The sequence below is a fragment of the Oratosquilla oratoria genome, chromosome 2, assembly GCF_046742065.1.
Source record: "Oratosquilla oratoria isolate Oo_2021 chromosome 2, ASM4674206v1, whole genome shotgun sequence".
NCBI lineage: Eukaryota > Metazoa > Arthropoda > Malacostraca > Stomatopoda > Squillidae > Oratosquilla > Oratosquilla oratoria.
In genome coordinates, this window is record NC_134778.1 from 39,310,926 (window position 1) to 39,338,768 (window position 27,843).

General features: G+C 42.0%; 2 protein-coding genes across 12 annotated transcripts in view; one reads left to right on the plus strand and one right to left on the minus strand.

The window, feature by feature from the left end:
- The window catches only part of Bet5 (blocked early in transport 5), a 91,340-nt gene extending 88,143 nt beyond the window's left edge, over window positions 1–3,197 (plus strand). For all 5 annotated transcript variants that reach the window (XM_076207844.1, XM_076207852.1, XM_076207879.1 and 2 more), the window contains one exon: window positions 2,939–3,197. The gene's annotated coding sequence lies outside the window, so the exon portion shown is untranslated. The remainder of the gene's footprint in view (window positions 1–2,938) is intronic.
- Window positions 3,198–9,824: 6,627 nt separating this feature from the next.
- The window catches only part of Axn (protein axin), a 219,550-nt gene continuing 201,531 nt past the window's right edge, over window positions 9,825–27,843 (minus strand). For all 7 annotated transcript variants that reach the window (XM_076207947.1, XM_076207939.1, XM_076207892.1 and 4 more), the window contains 4 exons: window positions 23,203–23,382; window positions 18,755–18,876; window positions 14,692–14,938; window positions 9,825–13,850 (listed from right to left, as the gene is read on the minus strand). In XM_076207947.1, the coding sequence (XP_076064062.1) occupies window positions 13,730–13,850; window positions 14,692–14,938; window positions 18,755–18,876; window positions 23,203–23,382 (670 nt within the window). In that variant the 3' untranslated portion in view covers window positions 9,825–13,729. The remainder of the gene's footprint in view (window positions 13,851–14,691; window positions 14,939–18,754; window positions 18,877–23,202; window positions 23,383–27,843) is intronic.

Sequence of the window (27,843 nt, forward strand, 5' to 3'; positions counted from 1 at the left end):
GTCTGTTGTATTAGTGTGGGTCTATTTCTGTGCCATTCTCTAGAATTAGCAGGAAGGGAGCAGTCATAATTGTTATTTTTCATTATGTGAAAAGATGGATAAAAATGGTCATATTTGATAGGAAGTAATTTTGGGCTGAAGATGAAGTACCAACCCCTCAGGAATATACCAAATAGAGGTGAAGGTATTTATAGGATAAAATTCTCTCCAGTGTCTACCTTACAGGTCACCACAAACAGGTATCCATTAATTATTAGTCCCCATGAAATAATTCATATCTCATAATGATGCATAACAGTCTTAATATAAATTTCAGTGTGTTGGAAAGGTTTTAAGTTGTTTGGCAAACTTTATCGTGAGATAGGTACCATATAGGTAATTATCAATCACTTGTTCTGTTGTTTTGGTTCTCTCTACAGAAGACTGGCCCTAATATATCAGGTCACAGATCCCAGAAGGAGAAGGAGTGCAAAAAGAAGCTGAGGAGTGGGAGGGAGTGAAGGATAGAGTAGAAAGTGGAGGAGGAACGGGGATGGTTCAAGGAGGGAGTCACAAGGTGTGCAGAGATGGTGTGTGGAACAAGGAGGGTGGGAGGAAATAGAAGAAAGGGTAGCAAGTGGTGGGATGAGGAAGCAAAGAAGATTGTAGAAGAGAAGAAATGAGCTTTCACAGATTGGTTACAAAATAGGATGAGAGAATCATATGAGAGGTACAAAGAAAAGAGAAGTAAATATAAAATCAAGGAGGCAAAGAGGAGAGCAGATGTGAAATAGGGTAAGAGTATGACAGAAAATTTTGAAAGTAATAAAAAGATGTTTTGGAAAGAAATTATAAGAGGAAGAGGAGCCAAATTAAGTAGAGAAGAAATGATAAAAGGTGCAGATGGAGAGATGATAATAGAAGAGAAGGCAGTAAGAGGAAGATGGGCAGATTATTTTAGGGAGTTACTAAATGTGAAGGAGGATAGAGAGGGAAAGTAGTTACAGTGAGAAGCACTAAGAAAATTACAGTGATGAGTGAGGGAAATAGAGGAGAAAAAAGGAAAGATGAGGTGAAGGCAGTTGTTAAGATGATGAGAGCAGGTAAGGCACCTGGGTTGGATGGGTATCATGCAGAATAACTAAAAAAAGGAGATACATTGATGGTGAGGTTATTTAATGTTTGTTTAAGAGTGGGTAGACTGTCAGAAGACTGGAAGAGTGCCTGTATAGTTCCACTTTATAAGGGAGAAGGGGAGAAGTGTGAGTATAGTAGTTTCAGAGGGATCAGTTTGTTAAGTGTATTTGGGAATGCTTATGGGAGGGTATTGCTTGAGAGGATTAGCAGAGGAACAGAGGGAGTAATTGGTGAGGAACAGTGTGGGTTTAGGAAAGGTAGGGATGGTGTGGATCAAATTTTTGTGATAGGCAGATATGTGAGAAAGGTTTAAGAAAAGGTAAGGATGTTTTTTTGGGCCTTTATGAATTTGGAAAAGGCTTATGACAAGGTAGACAGGAAGGCACTGTGGGAGGTATTGCAAATATATGGGATTGGAGAAGAGCTGTTAAGAGCAATCAAGAGTTTTTATGAGAGTAGTAGAGCTTGTATTAGAATCAGAAATGGAGAGAGTGAGTGGTTTGAGGTAAAGGTGGGACTTCATCAGGGATGTGTTATGTCGCATTGGTTGTTCAATTTATACATGGATGGGGTGATGCGAGAGGTAAATGCAAGGGTAATGGGTTGGGGATTGGAGGTGGTTAAAGAAAATGGAGAAAAGTGGGAGATAAGTCAGTTGTTGTTTGCTGATGACACTGCGCTTATAGTAGGATCAGAGTAAAAATTGAGGAAGTTAGTGGAATTTGGTAAGGTGTGGGAAAGAAGGAAGTTGAAGATAAATGTGGGTAAAAGTAAGGTGATGAAATGTACAAGGGGAGAAAGTGGCAGCAGACTGGAAGTGAGTATTAAAGGAGAGAGACTGGAGGAAGTGGATAGTTTTAGATACTTGGGTGCGAATGTGGTGGAAAAGGGGAAATGGAGGTAGAGTTAGAATGTAGATTGAGAGAAGCAAGTAAATGCCTTGGGGGATTAAAAAGTATAATGAGAAATAGACATTTGGGAATGGATGCTAAGAGGAGATTATTATGAAGGAGTGATTGTGCCGATGGTACTGTATGGGGCAGAAACATGGAACATAAAAGAAGAAGAGAGGAGGAAATAGATGAGAAGTATGGTTGGGGTTACTAGGCTGGATAGAGTGAGAAACAAGGAGGTGAGGAGGAGAACAGGGGTGGAAAGGGAGTTGTAAGATGGGCTGATGAAAGAGTATTGGGATGGTTTGGACACATGGAAAGAATAAATGAAGAATAATTAGTAAAAGAGGTGTGGAAGGCAGAGGTGGAATGAGTGAATGTGAGGATGTGACCAAGGATGAGGTGGATGGATGGGTTAAAAAGGGCATTGGGAAAGAGGGGAATGTCTGTTGAGGAAGGACAGGAGAGGAAATAAGATAGGGGTGAGTGGAGAATGGTTTTGTATGGATGATGCTATGATGCATGAGGGTGAGTGGGTGGGGGATGGTGGGTAAGGGAGTATGTGTGAAGATAAATTGGTGCAGCCAGAAGGAATTTCTCTCTGTCTTCTCCATTTCTGCATGAGGGGTTGGAGAGAGGGTCACCAATTTAATGAAGTGGCCTTGCTGTGGGTGTGCTGTGTCTTGCGGTACTGCTTCAGACCCAGGGCAGTGGGGAAGATGCAGGGATGACCCATTATCCAGGAGGAGCCAAGATAAGAGGGAGGGAGTGGGGTGGATGGGAGTGGAGTATGTGGGGATGGAGTAGGTGTGAGTGCATTTTATGCCATTGTGTTTTAGCTACCTCCTTTGTAAGGGGAAAAGTCTTTGTTATATGTATGTATGTATGATGTACTGTATGTCTTACTTGTGCTGAATTTTCTTTTTCAGGACCATCAAGTGAGAACTGATTTGTGCCTGTGCAAAGATTGAGGTCAGGGTTCACCTTCGTAATAGAGTAGATTTTATTTCCTCTACCAGTCTTTGTATATACAGTATATGCTGAATAACATGAAATGATATATGATTCAGTTTACCATAATTTGTTTGAGGTATATGATTAAAAAGTTGGTATAAAATATGATTTTATTTTTTTATTTCTAAGAGAGAAGTTTCCTTAGATGTCTTTCAATAAATGGTTACAAATGTTTTTACTATGGTATGAATATCCACCATATGTTTCTGCACAGGTTACATATAATTCATATATGAAATAAAAGTAAAGCTCAGGTAGGTCCTTTGAAATAATTATTAATTATAATCGTTGCTGTGAATTTCACAGTAGTTGGTATTGGTCCTTACACCCTCCCACAGAAACTATGGACTCTGTCTGCATTATTTCAATTTGGGACTGTTTGTCACTTGCTTAAGGTAATAGGAATGGAGCAGTCACCAGTAATTAGCTCTCCATATGTGAAAAGGTAAAGGAAATACAGTTGAAGGTGAAAAAGATGTTCAAACCACTCTGGAGACCAAGCATCAGCCCCTTTGGATTGCACTAGCAGTTGGAGATGAGTAGGTTGAAGGATTTTGAAAATGGGCAGCAGGTAAAGGATTTCCCCTACTGTTTACCTTGCAGCACCACCACAAGCAGGTACCCATTATTGAAATAGATATGGAAACAAACCACCCAGCTGTATTGGTGACTTGTTTTATAAATAACCATTATTAGTATAATGGAGACACATTTAATGGAACGGATTTGATTGTAAATTGGTATGTATCTAGTGTAACTCTGTTGCAATTAGAAATTTGAAATTCACAGGATATGGAGGAAAAGTAGACACATACATACATATACCAATGGCTATTTCCCCCCTTACAAGGGAGGTAGCTAAAAAACAGATCCACTCCCATCCATTCCATCCCCACATATTCCACTCCCCTTCACTCCCCCTCCCTCCCTCTTACCTTGGCTCGCAGCACATCCACAGTAAGGCCACTTCATTTAATCAACAACCCCCCCCCCCTCCGTCCCCATATGCAGAAAAAGAGAAGACAGGGAGAAATCCCTTTGGGCTGAGTCAAAATATCATTCACACATACTCCCTCGTCCCCCATACCCACCCATTCCCTGCCATGCATCACAGCATCATCCATACACAACCCTTCTCCACTCAACCCTATCTTCTGTCTTCTCCATTCCTTCCTCAGCAGACATTCCCCTTTTTCCCAATGCCCTTTTTACCCCATCCATCCATCTCATCCTTGGTCACCCCCTCATGTTCATTCGTTCCACCTCTGCCTTCCACACCTCTTTTACTAATCTTTCCTCACTCATTCTTTCCATGTGTCCAAACCATCCCAATACTCTTTCATCAACCCTATCTCCCAACTCCCTTTCTACCCCTGCTCTCCTCACTTCCTTTAGTCTCGCTCTATCCAACTTAGTAACCCCTATCATACTTCTCAGGCACCTCATCTCAAACACAAACTCCTCCTCTCTTCCTCTTTTATGTTCCATGTTTCTGCCCCCATACAGTTATGTCGACACAATCACTCATCCATACAACCTCCTTTTAGCATCCATTCCCAAATGTCTATTTCTCATTACACTTTTTAATCCCCCAAAGTATTTACTTGCTTCTCTCAATCTACATTCTAACTCTATCTTCCCTCCTCCCTTTCCCACCACATTTGTTCCCAAGTGTCTAAAGCTATCTACTTCCTTCAGTCTCTCTTCCTTAATTTTGCTGCCACATTTTTCCCTTGTACATCTCATCACCTTACTTTTACCCACATTTATCTTTTAACTTCCTTCTTTCATGCACCTTCCCAAATTCAGTCACTAACTTCCTCAAACCCTCCTATAATCCTGCCACAAGCGTAATGTTGTCAGCAAACAACAATTGAATTATCTTCCACTTTTCTTCATTTTCTTTAACCATCTTCAATCCCTGACCCATTACCTCTTGCACCACCCCATCCATGTATAAATTGAACAACCAATGTGACATAACACATCCCTGACAAAGTCCAACCTTTACCTTAGACCACTCACTCTCTCCATTTCTGATTCAAACACAGGCTTTACTACTCTCATAAAAACTCTTGATTGCTCTTAACAGCTTTCCTTCAATCCTATATATCTGCAATACCTCCCACAGTGCCCTCCTGTCTAATCCATAAAGATCCAAAAAACATCCTTACCTTTTCCCTAAAGCTTTCCCACATGTCTGTCTTACCACAAAAATCTGATTCATGCAACCCCTACCTTTCCGAAACCCACACTGAACCTCACCAATTACTCCCTCTGTTCCTCTCCTAATCCTCTCAATCAAGACCCTCCCATAAACCTTCCCAACTACATTCAACAAACTGATCCCTCTGAAACTACTGCACTCACACTTGTCCCCTTTTCCATTGCAAAGTGGAACTATACAGGCACTCCTCCAGTCCTCCAGCACTCTACCCTTTTTTAAACAAACATTAAACAACTTTACCAGCCAGTCTACCATCACTGTACCTCCTTTTTTTAGACACACTACATGACACCCATCCAACCTAGGTGCCCTACCTACTCTTATGATTTTAATAGCTGCTTTCACCTCATCTTTCCTTATGTCTCCTCCATTTTCCTCATTCATCACTGTCATTTTCCTAGCACTTCCCCTGCAACTACCTTTCCCTCCCTGTCCTCCTCCACATTTAGCTCCCTAAAATACTCTGCCCATCTTCCTCTTACTGCTGTTTCTTTCATTATTATCTCTCCATCTGCACCTTTTACCTTTTCCTCTCTACTTGATTCACCTCCTCTTCCTCTTTTAATTTCTTTCCAAAGCATCTTTTTATTACTTTCAAAATTTTCTGTCATACTTTTACCTCATTTCACATCTGCTCTCCTCTTTGCCTTCTTTATCTTATGCTTTACTTCTCTTTTCTTTGTACCTTTCATATGATTCTCTCATTCTATTTTGTAACCAATCTGTGAATGCTTGCTTCTTCTCTTCTACAACCTTCTTTGCTTCATCATCCCACCACTCACTACCCTTCCTTCTATTTCCTTCCATCCCCCTTGTTCCACACATTGTGACTCCCTCCTTGAACTATCCCCATTCCTCCACTCCTATTTCTACTCTATCCTTCACTCCCTCCCACTCCTCATTGGTTATGTACATAGGCCTATGGTACTTGACCTGACCACCCAACCTTGACCAAGGACACCTCCTTCTCTATCTCTTCAGAAGAGCCCTCGGAGGGCAAGATGGTGTCCCTGGTTCCAAAGAACCCAGAAGCCTACGAATCTACACACACTTCGAAGGGGTTCGAGGAATCAATCCCATGTTCCAAGGAAAGGAGCTTCCTAATCCTTTGAAGGCATCACTAAGCCCCTGCTAGTCTTTGTGTCCTTAGGATGATGAGACCAGTTTCTCTTGTGATCAACATAAACAGTAAGAAACCCCTGTTGAAACTTGTGTCAACGTTACAGAAGAATATGAAGTGCTAGGATCTGATTAGTTGTTGACTTACCTAACATGAACCCAGACTGTTCAGGCCTCTGAAATTTTAGCAGGTGTGAACAAACTGATGTCAATAGATGGGCAAGCATCTTTCCTGGAACACTAAACAACATAATACCATGGTAATTGTTGCAGTTGTGCCAGTTGCCTTTGCTTCCTAGATAGGGATGACCAGACAGTTTTTCCAGTCAGAGGGAATGGTGTTGGCCTGCCAGACAGCAGACAGCACTGCATACAACCCACAGATCATGGCCTCACCTCCAGCTTTCAGCAACTCTGTACTGATGTTATAGGTGCCATCAGTCTTTCCACCTTTCAACTTACAACCACTTTGACCTCTGTCAGGGAGGGCAGAGATTTATCTATTGGTGGATTGACAATTACCACACAAACACCATCAATGGGAAGCTGCCTGCTTGGAGGGTCACCCATGAACAACTATTCAAAATATTTGACAGAGGGGCTACACCTCTCCATGCCTGACACTAGCTGACAATCAGCTGTTCAGACTGTGCTCCCCTAGGTTATAGATTTGGAGTGGAATTTCTTTAGGCCTCAGTAACCAGTCGCTTACATATACTAAGGGCATTTTTCCCCTTACAAGGGAGATATCCAAAGTCAGAGGCATAAATCCACTATCACCCATTTCACCCCCACAAACTCCACTCCCATTCACCACCCGTCCCTCTTTTCTTGGCTCCTTCTGGATGATGGGTCATCCCTACATTTCATTCACTGCCCTGGGTCAGAAGCAATGCAGCAAGACACAGCACATCCATAGCAAGGCCGTTTCATTTAATCGGTGACCCCCTCTCCATCCCTTCATGCAGAAAAAGAAGACAGGGAGAAATCCCTTTGGGCTGTGTCAAAATATCATCCAAACACACTCCCCCCATCCCTCACCTACTTCCTTCCATGCATCACAGCCTCATCCATACACAACTATTCTCCACTCACCCCTATCTTCTGTCTTCTCCCTTCTTTCCTCTTTCCCAATGGCCCTTTTACCCCATCCATCAATCTCATCCTTGGTCACCCTCTTATGCTCACTCCCTCTACACCTCTTTCACTGATCTTTCTTCACTCATTTTTTCCATGTGTCCAAACCATCCCAATACTCTTTCATCAACCCTATCTCCTAACTCCCCAACAACATCATGGAGAGTGGTCGGAACCCTTGGTTCTGACCACCTTCCAATCATCATCACCACCAAAACAAGATGCACCCCAGTTGGCCACAGACACACATGCACCAATTACAAGAGAGCTAACTGGGAAGCTTTTACTGAAGAGACAGAACAACATTTTGAAACACTTAACAGTACACCAATCACAAACATAAACAATGCTGTGCACACTTTTAATACAATCATACAAAACGCAGACAAGAGATACATCCCTAGAGGCAACAGAAAATCACACAACCCCAACTTCACACCAGAAATCCAAGGCCTCATCAGACAACGAGACACACTTAAACACAATACCCCCACACCTATCCCTCAAAACATAGCAGACCAAATACAAACACTAAACACTGAGATTGCCAATAAAATACACAAACAAAAAAACACAAAATTGGCAAAACTTTATCAATACACTTGATCACAAAACAAACACCAGCAAATTGTACAAAACACTCAACAGCATTACACTATCCAACAGTAACACAACATGCTCTCACACAGCAATAATCACAACAGACAATCTACCCTCAAACAGACAACAAGCAAACACACTCATAAATCATTTTGCACAGACAAGCCATCTCACTTCTCACCCTGACGACCGATGCACTATTCGACGTAAGAAAGACTTTCCCACAGACTCAGACTATACACCCTTCATAGACAGTCAGACAAAACACATAATACATAATCTCAAGCACTCATCCGCCTGTGGCCCTGATAACATAAGTAACATCCACCTAAAACACATTTGACCACAAGGTATACACCCACTCACAAACATTGCAAACTACAGCTATTCACACAACACTATACCCGACATCAGGAAGCATGGTAAAATAATCACCATTCCAAAACCGAACAAAGACCCAACAATCCCAATATCGCACCGCCCAATCACACTTCTCTGCACCCCCTCTAAAGTCATTGAATGCCTAATACTTCAACTTGTCACACCACATATTCCCCTTGCTGACTCACAACACATTTTTAGGCCACTACACTTCACAAACACTCTTCTGATAAACCTCACACAAAGAATTTTAGATGGCATCAATTCAGATAGGCCCCACCACAGAACACTTCTTATAACATTAGACATTAGTAAAGCTTTTGATGCTATCCCCCGCCACACCCTAACAAATAAAATATATAACACAGACATGCACAATAACACCAAAAGATGGCTGACCAATTATCTGGCAGGTAGGAATGCTTACGTGTCATATAATGGCCAATCATCGCCCATCAGAAACATTAAGAATGGAGTACCACAGGGCTCTGTTCTATCCCCCATGCTCTTTAATCTATACATGCATGACTTACCCACACCAGACACCTCAGAAATACAAATCTCTTCCTACGCAGACGACATAACAATCACATGCACACATCGTAATACAGACAAAGCTGCAGAAATAATCCAGCCATACCTTGATACACTCAACACATGGCTTGCCTGGAATATTGAGGGCGAGGGTCTTCCAATTTATGACATAAGTATTGACGTCAGCATTATCATGTCCAAACTTATGGCGGCTATTGTAGATGAGTGAATGGAGGAAGGGCCTTTAGGTATAAATACATATATACTAGTATGCCCAAGAAGAGTAGATTCCTACCTCACCCATGGCCACTTCATGACAGAAAACAACACTCCACATGGTGTGAAGCTCCCTTTATATCACGTACTGTTCTATTTATATACAAAGGGCTTTTCCCCCATTACAAAAGAGGTAGCCAAGTCAAATTGACAGAATTGGCTCCATACTATTAGAATATCCAATTTACACAAGGGTCTACAACCACCACCTTTGTCATCTCTCCCCTCAAACAACACCACACCAAATCCTTGATGAAACACCAATACCTCTATTGTCCCTACACAACTCATGAAAAAAACTGTTAAACTATAAGCATCCTTGAAATATACAGTAATGGAACATGGTGGCAAGAGATCGTTGTCAAGGGCAAAATCCCAGCAAACCAGTCCATAATGAGTTGCTCTATCTCTTCAACATCTCTCCAATTGAATGTATATCCAGTGAATAATTTTTCTAAAATGTGGAATTAGGGTGCTCTGGAACCATTAAAACAATCATTTGTTGAATAGGATTTCATTGAAGAAACATTTCTCTTTCTACAAAAGTTTATTAAAAAATTGTATGTACACTTATGAGACAAGTGATGATGCCGGGGGGACAGCAGGAGGCAAGAAGTAAACAACAACAACCACTTGCGCTGTCCACCCTGAGCCCCAGTAGTCATCCCTTACCTCCCACAACCTTGCCCCCTAAAAAAGAAGGCAAAGTTATGGGGGAGGTATATGATTTTTCTTTTATTTATTCTTTTTTTTTTCCATTTTATTTTTCTTTTATTTATTTTTTTCTTATTTTCATTTTTTTTTTACTAGCAAGGCTCTATACAGTGGAAGTTGGGTGTTCCTTAAGGCATTCTGTATCAGAGCTGGCCACAAGCTTACCAAGTATATATATATAAATGTGTATTTATTTATATATAAAGACAAGGGTTCTGCAGACCTATCAAATCAAGAAGCATTTCAATCTTTATCTTAGCCACATCAATTTATATTTCTCTGACCAGACCTAAAGCTTTCCTCTAAGTAAATGTAATCCACTTTTTTCTATCATCTTGATTGACTGCATTTCCTTGTTGTTTGAAACCAGCACATGGAGGAAAGGAGGAAAATGGGAATCTTTACAAAAATTACAATAACAAATGAAACAAGGAAAATTAATTACCATAATAAATGTAGACCTAGGAGCATTAGTAGACAAAGACAGACATACCTGAGACATGGATATATAATAGACAAAAATAAAAGGACACAAACTTGAACAAATAACACATCAATTCTCAAAACATTTACCACCACTGCCTCTTGTCAATGTCAAGCCAAGATGAGCACAAAAGATAAACAACTTTATTGGATTTATTTGTACAGTTCTGTTTGGTTTTAGTTGAAACAACAACAGAGGTGGTGAGGACATAAAAGATTACATATATGTATGTATATGTGTACATGTATGTGTATACACACACACTCACATACATATGTATATACACACGATGTATATGTACATTTATATTTTCATTTCATTCATATTGAGTATTTCAACTGAAGCTAACCTTGGCTTTTCTCTAACCTGAGGAATTTTCCAGTCTATCTGCAACGGAAACAATAAGCACAGACAGACCTGAAGTGAATGTGGTGGCAAGTAAATAAATTTGTACGCTTGGTAGTGACATCTTACACTGCCAAACACATGGATAGATAGAAAAAATAGAAAAAAAAAAAAAGGAAACTCTTGAAAAGTGATACAAGTACAGTTGACATCATTACTATGGATAATAGAATATTTGGATATGAGAAATGAAGTGTGGGATATGTGGTGAGCAGACAACCTTGCCAACTGCAGCAGAGCCCAGGCTTAAGCATGGGACAAAAAGGGGTGCTGCGTCGGGCCAGGGTCTACTGTAGGCCTTCTATGAACAATAGCACCAAATAGCAGAATCCACTTAGGCCTGTCCTGTAGAAACTCTGTATCACAGTTGACAGTAATGGACTGTGTAGAACAATACTATGCCTACAGGAACACTGAAGTAGGGCCTATATATATATATTTATATATTTCCCTTAAATCTAGAAGGTTGCATGAGCTCATTCCCTTGATGTTCAGACATCTTTCTATCACTTTATTGTAATGCTAATCAATCTATTCTTATTTCCATGTCCTAAACATGGGTGGGCATTCATTAAATCTTGTCTAGGACATATATATCATCTTCAGCATCAAAATAACAATCATGTAACCTTCTGGTTCCAAGGGTACGATATCAACTGCAACAAATCATTGTGGGGCAGGAGGGGCAGTACAATCGGACAACCCGTACAGTCAGGCAATACTGTGAGGGAGCCCGAATCACTGGGCAGTACCATTAGACAATACAGCCAGGCAGCCCAGCAGTACCTTTAGGTAGCTTGTACCGAAGGGCCACTATTTTTATTGCTCCTACATGTTCCTTGCTCTTCAGTGTCTTCTCAATGTTTATTAATGTATCCTGGTGTCTGTTTATGTGACTGTGTTGTCTGTGCAATGTATAGGTGTTCTCACTGGGCATATCACTAAGCTTGTTTCATGTAACAGCTAGTGTCTGGTTTGTCAGTAAACAAGACAGAGCCACAGCCACACTGCTACTACAAGAAGCCTTCTGGTTCTTGGACTTGTGTTGTAGTGGTCACGCCAAAAATAAAAAGGATGTCCCTACACCTTCAATGCTCCCTCTCCACACTACTGCCTAGAAAATAATTATGGTATGGCACAGCAATGATGGGAAAGTAATTGGACAGGTTGGTTTCAATGAAAAAATGAAAGGTAAAATGACTACACAAAAATGTGATTCCAGATAAGGAGCAAAGGCATTGTGTGAACAGGGAACAATGAAGCAGCAGCAACATCCACAACAAAACCCAGGAAGGAAAAAGAGCACCGTCCCATGACTTCGGGTACCCATGAACTCTACGTTCATGGAGGGCAGGGACAACCAGGACCACTTGAATGGCTTTGTCTATGCAACCAGAGTTATTGCTTCAGCTTGCATTTCCTGCCAATGTTGCAAATTCCTTACAATCAAATAGCCCTTGTGGCTGGTGGTGCTTGAAGCATTCATGGCAACAGGCTATGGGAAGGGGCCGACAAGTGTTTAGGTACTGTAGGCAACAGTACTGCTGTGCTCAGGAAAATTCTAGCTGGTCACCATAACTCCTCACTGCTTTACAAATTTGCCATTCTTTATTTCCAAATCACTAGTCAACATAAGAAAATAAAAATAAATTACAAAGACATCTAGGTGTCACATGTATGCAGTGCACATTCTATAGCAGTGACAAACCAATAATTTTCCCAAACACTAAAGAGAGAAACTAGATGAACAAGTGCACCCAATCTTGGAAGAAGGCACAATGCAATACCAGGAGGCTTGATGCCAATCAGTAGTTACATGCAATACATTTTCTTGAATGGAGGATTTTAATACTATGCAACTATTGTTAGGGTAGACTGCTGAAAATATTAAACAATTCCAAGGACTGAAAATTTTCAAGATATGTTACATTCTCTGGGGAGAATTTATGTACTGGCAAATAAATTCAACAGTGCACTGATTTGACTACGTTCAGGCTGAAGGCTGCATGATTGTTTATGATGTCCATACAAGTCTCACACAGTATTACTGAACTGGTTAGCACTGCTTCCAACTCCCAGGGCAAGACAGAAGGGGAGGGGGGGAGGGGGGAGCCGGCAACCCCAAGACCCAGCAATCCACATGTGGACCACTTCCTGCTGCTAACTCAGCAACACGAGGTAGAGTATAAACAGTACAAAGTATTAACCTATAAAAAAATAAAGAAAAATCAAAAAGAAAGAAAAACATCTCCAAATTTAAACACATTATGCACCTCATCTATTTGACACAAACTTGTACTTAAAAGAAAAGAAGATAACTTAATGCACTGAGTACTTTGAGGCTACACTTTGATTATTACTTGTGTATGTATTGCCATAAACATTATCCTTTGACTTAACAGGCAATTCTTGATCCTAGCGGAATCATACAGTCACAGCATCTTGCTTCCTGCAACCCCAAAAAGAAAGACAAAAGAAGAAAGAAAAAAAGAAAGAGAGAAAAGGAAGAAAGGAGAAGAGAGTGACGAGGGGGGCTGCCCATATCTACATTACACTCCTACGATATCAAGTGTAGATATAAAAAATAATTATAGCAACAATATTAATAAACAAAAAATAACAAAAGCTTTAATTTATGGTCTTGACTTCCCATAAGACCAAATGTTTAAGCTTTGATTTCTTGTAATACACTCCATCACTAATTGTAATAAAAAGTACTTGGGGTTTTGCTTCCAAGTCACTACACCTTTGAAATCACCATGTGGGCACACACTGTTTTGGATGCAATGTGAAGCTAATTCCTTGTTTTCTTGCATTGATTTTTCACTTTCAATCAGCTTTGCGAACCTGAGCAAAAACTCTGCCCTCATACAATGGAAGGATTTCATTGTCATCAGTAATCTCCTCCTGAATCACACCAAATTCTTTACACTGTTTCTTGAAGAAGAACCTGTGAACAGAAAATAATACAAGAATTACAATGTGGTTCCCTATATGGGATAATGACTGAACAAGTTCTATTAATCTTGCCATCAGCTTGGACATGGTAGATAGTAATGAAATGCATACAGTGCAAAAGATTGAAGTCAACAAATAAAGGGATGATGCAACCAAAGGGGATATCCATCTGTTTCATAGATTATCTTGAGTAGATGAAGTGTGTGTGGGTGTGTTTAAATTAGCTTTGGCTACTGGGCTCTACTGTGAAACTGTGCCTTCCTGCATTGTCCATGCCCTAAGAGGTGTGATGGGGGATGAGGATGACCCTTCATCCATGAGGTGCTCATATGGATGTAGTGATTGAATGGGTTTTGTGCATGAATATGTGTTATGACTTGGCCACCCCTTATAAAAGGAGGGAAATTGTCTATGTTTGTATCAAGAGTTTTTCTGCTTAAAAGTGAGGCAGGCAAGTCAAGTTCCTACTCCCACCCATACCACTACCCTCTACCACCCTTTCCTCCCTCTCATCTTTGGACGACAGGTCATCCCTGTCTGCCCAGTCCCTTAGGTCTGAAGCAATGTACCAAGACACAGTACATCCACAGTAAGGCCACTTCACTTAATTGGTGACCCCCCCCCACCCATCCCCTCAAGCAGAACAAGAGAAGATGGGAAGAAAATCCCTTCAGACTGTGTCAAAATATCAATCACACATAAGCACACCCTACCCTTCCTTAGATAACCGTATCATCTATACATATCCATTCTCCACTCATCTGTGTATCCTGCCTTCTCCCTCGCTCAACAGACATTCCCTACTCTCAAAACCCCCAAATCATTGTAAATACCTGTAATTTCCTTTCTTGGGCAGGTGCTGCTTGAAGCGCTTTAGTGTTATGGGGCGTGTGGGCACCTTTGTTACAAAGGGAACCGAGTCGTCGTAAAAGTTGTACACAATAGTTGTACTCTCTGCTACTGACTGGACAACACTGCTGCTACTGCTCCCCTGTTGGCTTTGTTGCCCACCTTGTTGCTGGATCTGTTGACTGCACGAGGAACTGCTGCCACTGGTTTCCCCAACAGAACTTGATATACCTGCAATACAGTGAATTTTCAGATTAGGGGATAAATCATTTTCCTGCATGTTTCCAGTTTTTTCTAAGTAATGTAGGCTACATGGACCAATGATGGGTACCTGCTTGTAGTGGTCCTGCAAGATTGACAGCAGAGTTGTCCATTTTCAAAACTTGTCAACCCCATCACTTCCATCAGGGAGTGAAGCTCTAAGGGGCTGACACTGTCTCTAGACAGGGCCCAAGATCTCTATCATCTTCCTCTATATTGTTTACACTTTTTCACACATAGCTGACAACTGGCAACAGCTCCCCTCCTCCTACTACTTAACATATGTGTGCATGAATTTTCATAACAGCTTTACATTGGGAGAAATTTTGTTCACACAGTGATGAAGCAAAGCCAAAACTCCCACAAAAGCATATCACTCGTATCTGCACCTTCCCCATGGCAATAGGTAAGGATAATTTTTGGGCATTTAAGCGAGGGTGAAGGGCTGGGGGATTGGAGATGGTTAGTGCGAATGATGGAAAGTGGGAGGTGAGCCAGTTGTTGTTTGTAGATAACATTGCACTTGATAGAGTTCAGGAGGGTATGCAAGAAGAGAAAGTTGAAAGTACACACACACACACATATATATATATATATATATATATATATATATATATATATACCAATGTCTTTTTCCCCCTTACAAGGGAGGTAGCAAAAAACAAAGGCATAAAATCCACTCCCACCCATTCCATCCCCACATACTCCACTCTCATTCACCCCCTCCCTCCCTCTTATCTTGGCTCCCCATGGATGACAGGTCATCCCTTCATCTCCCTACTGCCCTGGGTCAGAAGCAGTGTAGCAAGACACAACACATCCACAGCAAAGCTACTTCATTTAATTGGTAACCCCACCTCTCCATCCTCTCATGCAGAAAAAGAGAGGACGGGAAGAAATCCTTTCGAGCTGCATCAAATTATTGTTCACACATACTCCCTCACTCTCCCATCCACTACCTACTCCCTTCCATGCATCATTCTTTCCATGTGTCCAAACTCTTGATACTCTTTCATCAATCCTATCTCCCAACTCCCTTTCCACCTCCGTTCTCATCACCTCCTCATTTCTTACTCTATCCAGCCTAGTAACCCCAATCATACTTCTCAGGTGCCTCATCTAAAACAAATTCAAACTCCCTCTCTCCTATGTTCTATCCCATAAATTGCTGTCAGCACACTCATTCCTTCATACAATCTCTTCTTAGCATCCATTCCCAAATGTCCATTTCTAATTACATTTTAATCCTCCAAGGCATTTACTTGTTTCTCTCAATCTACATTCTACCTTCACCTCCACTCCTCCCTTTCCCACCACATTTACACCCAAGTATCTAAAACTACCCACTTCCTCCAGTCTTTCTCCCTTAATACTTTCCAGTTTGCTGCCACATTCTCCCCTTGTACATCTCATCACCTTACCTTTACCCACATTTATCTTCAACTTCCTTCTTTTGCACACCTTCTCAAACTCTATCACTAACTTCCTTAATCCCCCCTCTGATCCTGCCACAAGTGCAGTGTCATCAGCAAACTGGCTTATCTCCAACTTTTCTCCATTTTCTTTAACCATCTCCAATCCCCGACCCATTACCCTTGTATTTACCTCTCACACCACCCCACCCATGTATAAACTGAACAGCCAAAGCAACATAACACATCCCTGGCAAAGTCCCATCTTTACCTCAAACCACTCACTCTCTCCATTTCTGATTCTAACACTCTCATAAAAAACCCTGACTGCTCTTAACAGCTTTCCTCCTATCCCCTATATCTGCAACCCACAATGCCTTCCTGTCTACCCTGTCATAAGCCTTTTCCAAATCCATAAAGGCCTAAAAAACATCTTTAACTTATTCTAAAGTTTTCTCACATATCTGCCTGACCACAAAAATCTGATCCATGCAAACCCTACCTTTGCTAAACCCACACTGTTCCTCTTCTAATCCTCTCAATCAAGACCTTCTCACAAGCATTCCCTACTCAACAAACTGTTCTCTCTGAAACTACTACACTCACACTTGTTCCCTTTCCTTTGAAAGGAACTATACAGGCACTCCTCCAGTCCTCTGGCACTCTACCCCCTTTTAAACAAACATTAAATAATCTCACCAGCCAGTCCACCATTACTGTACCTCCCTTTTTTAGACATTCCACATGACATCTATCCAACCCAGGTACCTTACCTGCTTTCATCATCTTAAATGGAATGGGTGGGAGTGGTTTCTATGCCTTTTTCATTTTGGCTACCCCCCGTGTAAGGGGGAAAAAGCCTTTGGTATATGTATGTATGCATCACTGTCATTTTCTTAGTGCTTCCCACTACAACTACCTTTCCCTCCCTATCGTCCTTCACATTTAGCAACTCCCTAAAATACTTTGCCCATCTTCCTCTTACATCTCTTCCATTATTATCTCTCCATCTGCACCTTTTACCTTTTCTTCTCTATTTGATTTGCCTCCCCTTCCTCTCTTAATTTCTTTCCAAAACATGTTTTTATTACTTTCAAAATTTTCTGTCATGTTCTTACCCCATTTCACGTCTGCTCCTCTTTGCCTCCTTTAACTTATACTTTACTTTTTTCTTCTTTGTACCTCTCATACGAGTCTCTTGTCCTATTTTGTAACCAATCTGTGAATGCTTGCTTCTTATCTTATACAGCATTCTTTGCTTTCTCATCCCACCACTCACTACCCTTCCTTCTATTTCCTCCCATCCTCCTTGTTCCACACACCAACTTTGCACACCTTGTGACTCCCTCCTTGAACTATCCCCATTCCTCCTCCACACCTATTTTTACTCAATCCTTCACCCCTCCTACTCCTCTCTCAGCTTCTTGTACTTCTCAATCTCATTTAAGCAGTTTACTTTATGCACCTCCCTACCTTTTGTCCTTTTCCGCTTTCTCCATCTATCCTCCACTCTCAACTTGCCTTCCACCAAATAAATATCTGATATTCCCCCACTCTCCCCTTAGAACATGTAAATCCAAAACTCTTCCTACTATTCTCCTGGTTACCACTATGTAGTCCATCAATACCCTATCTACCACCCTTCCATCCACCACCCTCTCCCATGTGTACTTATGCTTGACTTCCTTCCTAAACAGTGTACCTACCTAGATATCTCCACCATAAACTCTCCACTATGATTTTTTTCTTGGAACTCCACACTTCCCCACCACTCCGTCTATTGGTTCATATCCTACCCTAGCACCTTGTAACCCCTTAAACAATCCCCATTCCTCTTCCATTCCTATTTCTACTCTAACCTTCATTCCCTCCCCTTAAACCCTCTATGCACTCATTTAAATCTATCCAAAAAGCCTCCCTTTCCTCTACACTCTTCTCACTACAAGGCCCATACACACAAAAACCAACATCTCCCTTCCCAGTTTCACTTTCATTCACATTAACCTTGAAGAAACCTCCTTCCACTCCACCACACATTTACCTATCAACTAAAGTTGAAAGTAAATGTGGATAAAAGGTGATGAGGGTGGCAATCAGTTCGAGTAAGTCTTAAAGGAGAAAGGTTGAAGGAAATAGATAATTTCAAGTATTTAGGGGCACATATACTAGGGAATGGAAGAGTGGGGGTGGAGGTGGAGGTAAACTGTAGATTGAAGGAAAATGCTTTTGGAGAATAAAAAGTGCTACGAGATGTTATATGTCTGACAAATTGCTTTATCTAGTGATTCTTCTTAAACAATATCCTATTCTGGTTTAAATCTTTCATGCGAAACTCCCTTAAACAATGGTCTTTCTTTATCCAACACCATCTTACCTGAGCCTGGCGCAGAGTGCCTTGGTGCCCGAGATTTTTTAAGAGTAGAACCATTGGAACCTGGTAGCCCCTCTCCATGACCACTATGACAAGTTCGTCCTCCATGGCTGCTCATCCCAGTTCTGCAAAATATGTAAATCAAAATTGTAAGGATGGATGAAAATGAAAAACCTACCAAAACAGATACATGGACAGGGTGGTATGGGAGGTAAATGCAAGGGTGGTGGGGCTTTGTAATAGTACAAGTGAGAGGCGAGTCACTTATTGTTAGTTGATTACACTGTGCTTACAGCTGGGTCAGAGGGAGGTCCGAGATAGTGGCAGAGTTTGGGAGGATATGTGAATACAGAATTTGCAGGACAGATATTAAGAAATCCCTTTCAGCCATGTGGTGTCCCTAACTCCCCCACATGTGCGTCTATGCAATATTTTGGCTAATAGTATCATCATTACACCAACAGGGTAAAGAATCTATATGCTGTATTGAAATAGCTGGCCTTTGGCTTCATATCACTATTGTATAGATTAAGTTCATACTATGCCTGTACTACAGACATTTCTATCCTCATGAAAGCACAATCTTGGCCCTGCTGAGCCATGTTCTGTGAGGCCATGTCCCTCACTACATTTGGGTACACTGACTGCATCAACTGTATGTATTAACAACCTGGTCTTGTAACTGGAGCCCAGTCCACCTCTGTATTTGTAACCCTGTGGTGCACATCCCAAGGCCCACCCAGTCAATTTGGCAGCCAAGTTTCCACAGAGCCTGACAACCTGACCCAGCCTAGGCCAACACTTGCATTAACCAGAATAAAGCCAACAAACCCACTTGTGCATCATTCACCCCCTTGTCACCATAGTCAAAGTAACATACTCGTATTATTACAGGCCATGTCAGTTTATCATCCATTCACGGGCACTCTCCACTTACACCCACTTCTTGCCCTCTCTTTTCTCTACTTAACATTCCCTTTATACCTAGGGTCCCCTTCACCCCTTTCAGTCTTCACTTCTAAATTCACTCTATCCTCTGCCTTCCACATTCTTCTTGCTAGATTTTCTTTACTCACTCTCCATATGACCAAACCATCCTAGTACTCTTTGATCAACCTTATGTCCCAATTCTCTTTCCATCCTTACTCTCCCTCTCACCTCCTCTTTTCTCATTCTATCCATCCTTGTAACCCTCATTATAATTAATCACTTCATCTCAAACACATCTAAAGTATTGCTTTCCACCTTTAAATTCCAAGTCTCTGTCCCATACAGTACCATAGGCACAATCCCCTTCATATAGTTTTCTATTTACTCAACAGCATCCACACTCTCCACAATACCTACAAACCCTGTCAAATGCCTTTTACAAGTCCTTGAAAGCCCTCAAGACATCATTACCCTGTCCCTCTTAACCCATACTGCTCCCCAATTACTTTCACCATTTTTTTCATAATCCTCTTAACACCTTCCCATACATTTCACTATCTGAGGTATTGGCTGCATGTTATTGTGGCACAGTAACATGCAGTTGATATTTTAGGGTCTATATGGGGCACCCCTATGGACCAGAGCCACACATCATTTTGTCTGTGTTAGAGGAAAACTCTGTTCATAGACAAATGATGACACTTTTATACTATGACTGTTCCTCTGTTATGCTGTCCCCCAACCCCTTGTTACTGTCCTGTACCATTTCTCTGAATATTTCTTTTTTTTGCCTACCCTGATGTGGGGAAAGAGAATACTACCACTAAGTCTTTCCATTGAGTCATAAGAGGCGACAAAAAACGGGACGGGGGATGGAAATAGAAGGAAGAGTAGTGAGTGGTGGAATGAGGAAGGAAAGAAGGGTGTAGAAGAGAAGAAGCAGGCATTCATAGACTGGCTACAAATTAGGACGAGGGAATCGTATGAGAGGTAGAAAGTAAAGAGAAGGGAAGCAAAGAGGAGAGCAGAAGTGAAATGGGGTGAGAGTATGACAGAAATTTTTGAAAGTAATAAAAAGATGTTTTGGAAAGAAATTAAGAGAGGAAGAGGAGGCGAATCAAGTAGAGAAGAAAAGGTAAAAGGTGCAGATGGAGTGATAATGGAAGAGAAGGCAGTGAGAAGAAGGTGGGCAGAGCATTTTAGGGAGTTGCTAAATGTGAAGGAGGATAGGGAGGGAAAGGTAGTTGCAGTGGGAAGCGCTAAGAAAATGACTGTGATGAGTGAGGAAAATGGAGGAGAAATAGGGAAAGATGAAGTGAAAGCAGCTGTTAATTAAGATGATGAGAGCAGGTAAGGCACCTGGGTTGGATAGATGCCATGCAGAATGTCTGAAGAAAGGAGGTACAGTTATAGTGGACTGGTGGGTGAGGTTATTTAACCACTTCAGTACGGGACTTAAATCTCGCGGGCAGCAGCCAATGCCAGCCGTATGACGTGTCGTAATAATACTCGTATCATAAAATATAGTCACGGCTTATATCAATCGTTCTCTCTTTCACCCGCGAATTTTGAAAACCACAGAGAATGGGATTCAGGGCGCATTTGGGAGAATGTAAAAACACAGGGGCGACTACAATAAATAAAATCAAGACGCCGATATGGCAGCGTCGCGAATCCACTTGCTCCTCATGACGCCTACGTGTGCGGCACCGTATGGAAGGGGTTAACGTTTGCTGGAGAGAGGGTCGAGTGCCGGAGGACTGGAGAAGTGCCGGTATAGTTCCGCTTTACAAGGGAAAGGGGGACAAGTGTGTGTGTAGTAGTTTCAGAGGGATCAGCTTGTTGAGTGTAGTTGGGAAGGCTTATGGGAAGGTCTTGATTGAGAGGATTAGGAGAGAAACAGTGGGAGTAATTGGTGAGGAACAGTGTGGTTGTGTAGATCAGATTTTTGTGATAAGACAGATATGTGGAAAAGCTATAGGAAAAGATAAGGATGTTTTTTGGGCTTTTATGGATCTGGAAAAGGCTTACAACAGGGTAGACAGGAAGGCACTGTGGGAGGTACTGCAGATATATGGGATAGGAGGAAAGCTGTTAAGAGCAGTCAAGAGTTTTTACAAGAGTAGTAGAGCTTGTGTTGGGATTAGAAATGGAGAGAGTGAATGGTTTGAGGTAAAGGTGGGACTTCATCAGGGATGTGTTATGTTGCCCTGGCTGTTCAATCTATACATGGATGGGGTGGTGCAAGAGGTGAATGCAAGGGTAGTGGGTCAGGGGTTGGAGATGGTTAAAGAAAATGGAGAAAAGTGGGAAATAAGCCAGTTGTTGTTTGCTGACGACACTATGCTTGTTTAAGGTGATGAGATGTACAAGGGGAGAGAGTGACAGCAGGCTGGAAGTGAGCATTAAGGGTGAGAGACTGAAGGAAGTGGATAGTTTTAGATACTTGGGTGCGAATGTGGCAGGAAAGGGAGGAGTGGGGAAGGAGGTAGAATATAGATGGAGAGAAGCGAGTAAATGCCTTGGTGGATTAAAAAGTGTAATGAGAAATAGACATCTGGGAATGGATGCTAAGAGGAGGTTATATGAAGGAGTGATTGTGCCAACAGCACTGTACAGGGCAGAAACATGGAACATAAGAGAGGAAGAGAGGAGTTTGAATGTGTCTGAGATGAAATGTCTGAGAAGTATGATAGGGGTTACTAGGCTAGATAGAGTGAGAAATGAGGAGGTGAGGAGAAGAACAGGGGTGGAAAGGGAGCTGAGAGATAGGGTTGATGAAAGAGTATTAGGATGGTTTGGACACATGGAAAGAATGAGTGATGAAAGATTAGTAAAAGAGGTGTGGAAGGCAGAGGTAGGAGTGAATATGAGGGGGCGTCCTAGGATGAAATGGATGGATGGGGTGAAAGGGTCATTACAAAAGAGATGAATGTCTGTTGAGGAAGGACAGGAGAGGACAGAAGATAGGGGTGAATGGAGAAGGGTTGTGTATGGATGATGCTGTGATGCATGAAGGGGAATGGGTGAGGGATGGGGGTGAGGAAGTATGTATGAGTAAAAATTTGATGCAGCCCGAAGGGATTTCTCCCCGTCTTCTCCTTTTCTGCATGAGGGGATGGGGGGGTTCGCGAATTTATGAAGTGGCCTTGCTGTGGATGTGCGACACTGCTTCTGACCCATGGCAGTGGACAGGATGCAGGGATGACCCGTCATCCAGGAGGTGCCAAGATAAGAGGGAGGGTGGAGGGGAGTGGAATATGTACAGAATGGAAAGGGTGGGAGTGGTTTCTATGCCTTTTACTTTTTGGCTACACCCTGTGTAAGGGGGAAAAAGCCTTTGGTATATATATGTACATATAACACTGATCCCTCTAAAACTATAATTACACTTGTCCCTCTTCTCCTTACATACACAAACAAATACACAAAGAAATTCAGTCTCATTTCATTACATCCATTGTATGATGTTTAGTACAGTAGTACAATGTTCAAAAACTGAACTCTGAAGGCTCTCTTACCTAGTCTTCTTCTTTGGGTCTTCATAGAGACACCCTGAAGCAGAATGCATGCCTCCCTCACGTTGCTCAAAGCCTGGAGGTGCTGTAGGACCCCATGAGGTATGGCCTCTTTCCAGTGATCCTGATCGGGGTCCGGTCCCCATCACACTACTGCTGCTGCCCTTTTTGCTACTGCTCCGTCTGAAATACACATAATTTTTTTTTATTGATGTCTTTATATACAGCACTGTATGGTGCAGTAACATTGATCACGAGAAGAAGAGTTTAAATATGTTTGAGATAAAAGTCTGAGAAGTATGGTAGGGGTTACTAGGATGGATAGAGTGAGAAACAAGGAAGTGAGGAGGAGAGTGGGGGTGGAAATGGAGTTGGGAGATAGGGTCAATTAAAGAGTATTGGGATGGTTTGGACACATGGAAAGAATGAGTGAAGAAAGATTAGTAATAGAAGTGTGGAAGGCAGAGATGGGTGGAGTGCACAGGCAGGGAGTGACTGAGGATGAGATGGATGGGGTAAAGGGCATTGTGTTAAGGTAGGAAGGGAGAAGACAAGATAGGGGTGACTGGAGAATGGTTGTGTATGGATGATGCTGTGATGCATGGAAAGGAGTGGGGGGTATGGGGGGATTAGGGAGTGATTATGTGTGAATGATATTTTGAGGCAGCCTGAAGGGATTTCTCCCCTTCTCTTTTTCTCCATGAGTGGACAGAGGGGGGGTTACTGATTAAATGAAGTGGCCTTACTGTGGATGTGCTGTGTCTTGCTGCATTGCTTCTGACCCAGGGCAATGGGTAAGATGCAGGGATGACCCATCATCCAGGAGTAGCCAAGAAAAGAAGGGGGGAAGGAGGGGTGGTGAATGGGAGTGGAGTGGGTGAGGGTGAAATGGAATCATGCCTTTTGACTTTGGCTACCTCCCTTGTACATAGATACATATACCAAGGACTTTTTCCCTTGGTATATGTATGTATAGCTCAAAGAAATGGACGTGTTTTGGAAAGAAAGTGTGTGTGTGTGTGTGTGGTGTGTCGGATGAAAAGAACGAATACAAATAAGGTAGGGTGATGATAACTGGAATGGGGTGATGGGTGCAGTGGTGGCTGAAGTGAGGTATGCATTGGAGGGCTGTTTGATAGTGTGGAACAGATTGTGCAGAAGTGGTTTGAGTATATGTAAGGAACAAATGTGCGAAAATAATGTGAGAACCAAAGGTGGATGAAGTGAGCTTGACAGAAATACCAAGAATGAGACAGATGTATTACATGAAAGGGGATTTGGTTGTAGGTGTAGTCTATCAAGAATTGAAGAATGGAAAATATAGATGTGAATGGATGAAGAGATAACGTGGCAGGAAAGGATGTTCTTTTGCCACATATCAAAGCAGTGGGAATAGATAAACAATAGCTGTTGGGTCATGCTATGGAAGATCTATGCTTCACTGCATTACACCAAACAGTGTCAGGTACTGTGATGGGAGGGGTAAATGGATAGGTTTTACCAGTGGGTATGTGCTGCATGTTATTGTGGCAAAGTAGCATGCAGTTGATACTTAAGGGTCTACATGGGGTGCCCCTATGGACCAGAGTCACACATCATTTTGTCTATGATAGAGGAAAACTCTGTTCATAGAGAAATTATGACACTTTTATATTTCAACTGTCCCTCCATTATGCTGTCCTCCAACCCCTTGTTACTGTCCTGTACCATTTCTCTGAATATTCATTTCCTTTTTTTGCCTCCCTGTGGTGGGGGAAAAGAATACTACCACCAAGTCTTCCCATTTGAGTTGTAAGAGGCGACAAAAAAAATGGGACGGGGGATGGGATTAGGAGTCCTGCTACCTGTAGCCCCTAAGAGGTCATTCCTAAAAAAAAGTACAGACATAAAAGGGTCTGGGAGTTTTCCAACCAGTACCCTAAGGTTTGGGTCTTTTAATGTGTGATGTGGTACAGATGAGAGCAAAAGGGAAGAGATAGGCAGTATGTTTGTGAGAAGAAATATGGATGTGCTGGCTTTGAGTGAAACTAAAATGAAAGGGAGGGGCGAGTGTGGGTTTGGGAGTGTAGTTGGGAGGTTCTCAGGAGTGAAGAGGGGACGAGGGAGAGAAGGTGTGGCTATACTAGTAAGTGAAGAGATACGTAAGCGTGTGGTGGGGTGGAAGGTTTCTTCAAGGTTGATGTGGATGAAGGTGAAGCTGGGAAGATGTGGGTTTTTGTAAGTGCATATGGGCCTGGTAGTGAGAAGAGCGTAGAGGAAAGGGAGGAGTTTTGGGTAGATTCAAATGAGTGCATAGAGGGATTAGGGAGAAATGTCAATGTAGTTGTATAGGGAGACCTTAATGCTAGGGTAGGAAATGAACCAATAGACGGAGTGATTGGGAAGTATGGAGTTCCAGGTAAAAATCATAGTGGAGAATTGATGGAGATGTGTCTTGAGAGAGAGAGCTGATGATAGCAAATACAGTGTTTAGGAAGAAAGTCAAGCGTAAGTACACATGGGAGAGGGTGGTGGATGGAAGAGTGGCAGATAGTGTGTTAATGGACAATGTAGTGGTGACCAGGATTATGGTAGGAAGAGTTAAGGATGTACATGTTCTAAGGGAGAGAGTGGGGGAATATCAGATAATTTTGTGGTGGAAGGTAAGTTGAGAGGCGAGAATAGGTGGAGAAAGAGGAAAAGGGTAGAAGGTAGGGAGGTACTTGGAGTGAACTGCTTAAATGAGAGAAAAGAGAAGGCATATAAGAAGCTGAGAGAGGAGTGGGAGGGAGTGAAGGATAGAATCGAACTAGGAGTGGAGGAGGAATGGGGGTGGCTCAAGGAGGGAGTCATAAGGTGTGCAAAGATGGTGTGTGGAACAAGGAGGGCAGGAGGAAATAGAAGGAAGGGTAGTGAGTGGTGGGATAAGGAAGCAAAGAAGGGTGTAGAAGAGAAGAATCAGGCATTCATAGACTGGCTACAAATTAGGAAAAGGGAATCTTATGAGAGGTACAAAGTAAAGAGAAGGGAAGTTAAGCATAAGATAAAGGAAGGAAAGAGGAGAGCAGATGTGAAATGGTGTGAGTATGACAAAAAAAATTGAAAATAATAAAAAGATGTTATGGACAAAATTAAAAGAGGAAGAGGAGGCGAATCAAGTAGAGAAGAAAAGGTAAAAGGTGCAGATGTAGCGATGATAATGGAAGAGATGGCAGTAAGATGGGCAGAGCATTATAGGGAGTTGCTAAATGTGAAGAAGGATAGGGAGGGAAAGGTTGTTGTAGTGGGAAGTGCTAAGAAAATGACAGTGATGAATAAGAAAAATGGAGGAGATATAAGGAAAGATGAGGTGAAGGCAATAGATGATGAGAGCTGGTAAGGCACCTGAGTTGGATGGGTGTCATGCTGGTTTAAAAAAAAAAGAGCTACAGTGATGGTGGACTAGCTGGTGAGGTTATTTAATGTTTGTTTAAAAGAGGGTAGAGTGCCTGTATAGTTCCACTTTACAAGGGAAAAGGGAATAAGTGTGAGTGTTGTAGTTTCATTGGGATCAGCTTATTAAATGTAATTGGGAAGGCTTATGGGAGGATTTTGACTGAGAGGATTAGGAGAGAAACAGAGGGAGTAACTGATGAGGAACAGTGTGGGTTTAGGAAAGGTAGGGGTTGCATGGATCATATTTTTGTGGCAAGACATATGTGAGAAAGCTTTAGGAAAAGGTAAGGATGTTTCTTAGGCCTTTATGGATTTGGAAAAGGCTTATGACAGGGTAGACAGGAAGGCACTGTGGGAGGTATTGCAGATATATGAGATAGGAGGAAAACTGTTAAGAGCAGTCAAGAGTTTTTATGAGAGTAGTAGGGCCTGTTTGAATCAGAAATGGAGAGAGTGAGTAATTTGAGATAAAGATGGGACTTCGCCAGGCATGTGTTATGTCGCCCTAGCTGTTCAACTTATACATGGATGGGGTGGTACAAGAGGTAAATGCAAGGGTAATGGGTTGGGGATTGGAGATGGTTAAAGAAAATGGAGAAAAGTGGGAGATATGCCAGTTGTTGTTTGCTGACGACACTGCACTTGTGGCAGGATCAGAGGGTTTGAGGAAGTTAGTGACAGAAAGAAGTTGAAGATAGATGTGGGTAAAAGTAAGGTGATGAGATGTACAAGGAGAGAAAGTGGCAGCAAACTGGAAGTATCCAGGGAGATAGACTAGAGCAAGTGGATAGTTTTAGATACTTGGGTACAAATGTGGTGGGAACAGGAGTGATGGAGGTAGAATGTAGACTGAGAGAAGCAAGTAAATGCCTTGGAGGATTTATAAGTGTAATGAAAAACAGACATTTGGGAATGGATGCTAAGAGGAGATTTATGAAGGGAGTGATTGTGCCAACAGCACTTTATGGGGCAGAAACATAAGAGAGGAGTTTAAATGTGTTTGAGATGAGCTGTCTCAGAAGTATAATTGGGGTTACTAGGCTGGTTAGATAAGGGAGGAGGTGAGGAGAACAGGGATGGTAAGGGAGTTGGGAGATAGGGTTGATGAAAGAGTATTGTGGGATGGCTTGGACGCATGGAAAGAATGATTGAAGAAAGACTTGTAAAAGAGGTGTGGAGGGCAGAGGTAGGAGTGAACATGAGGGGGCAACCAAAGATGAGATGGATGGA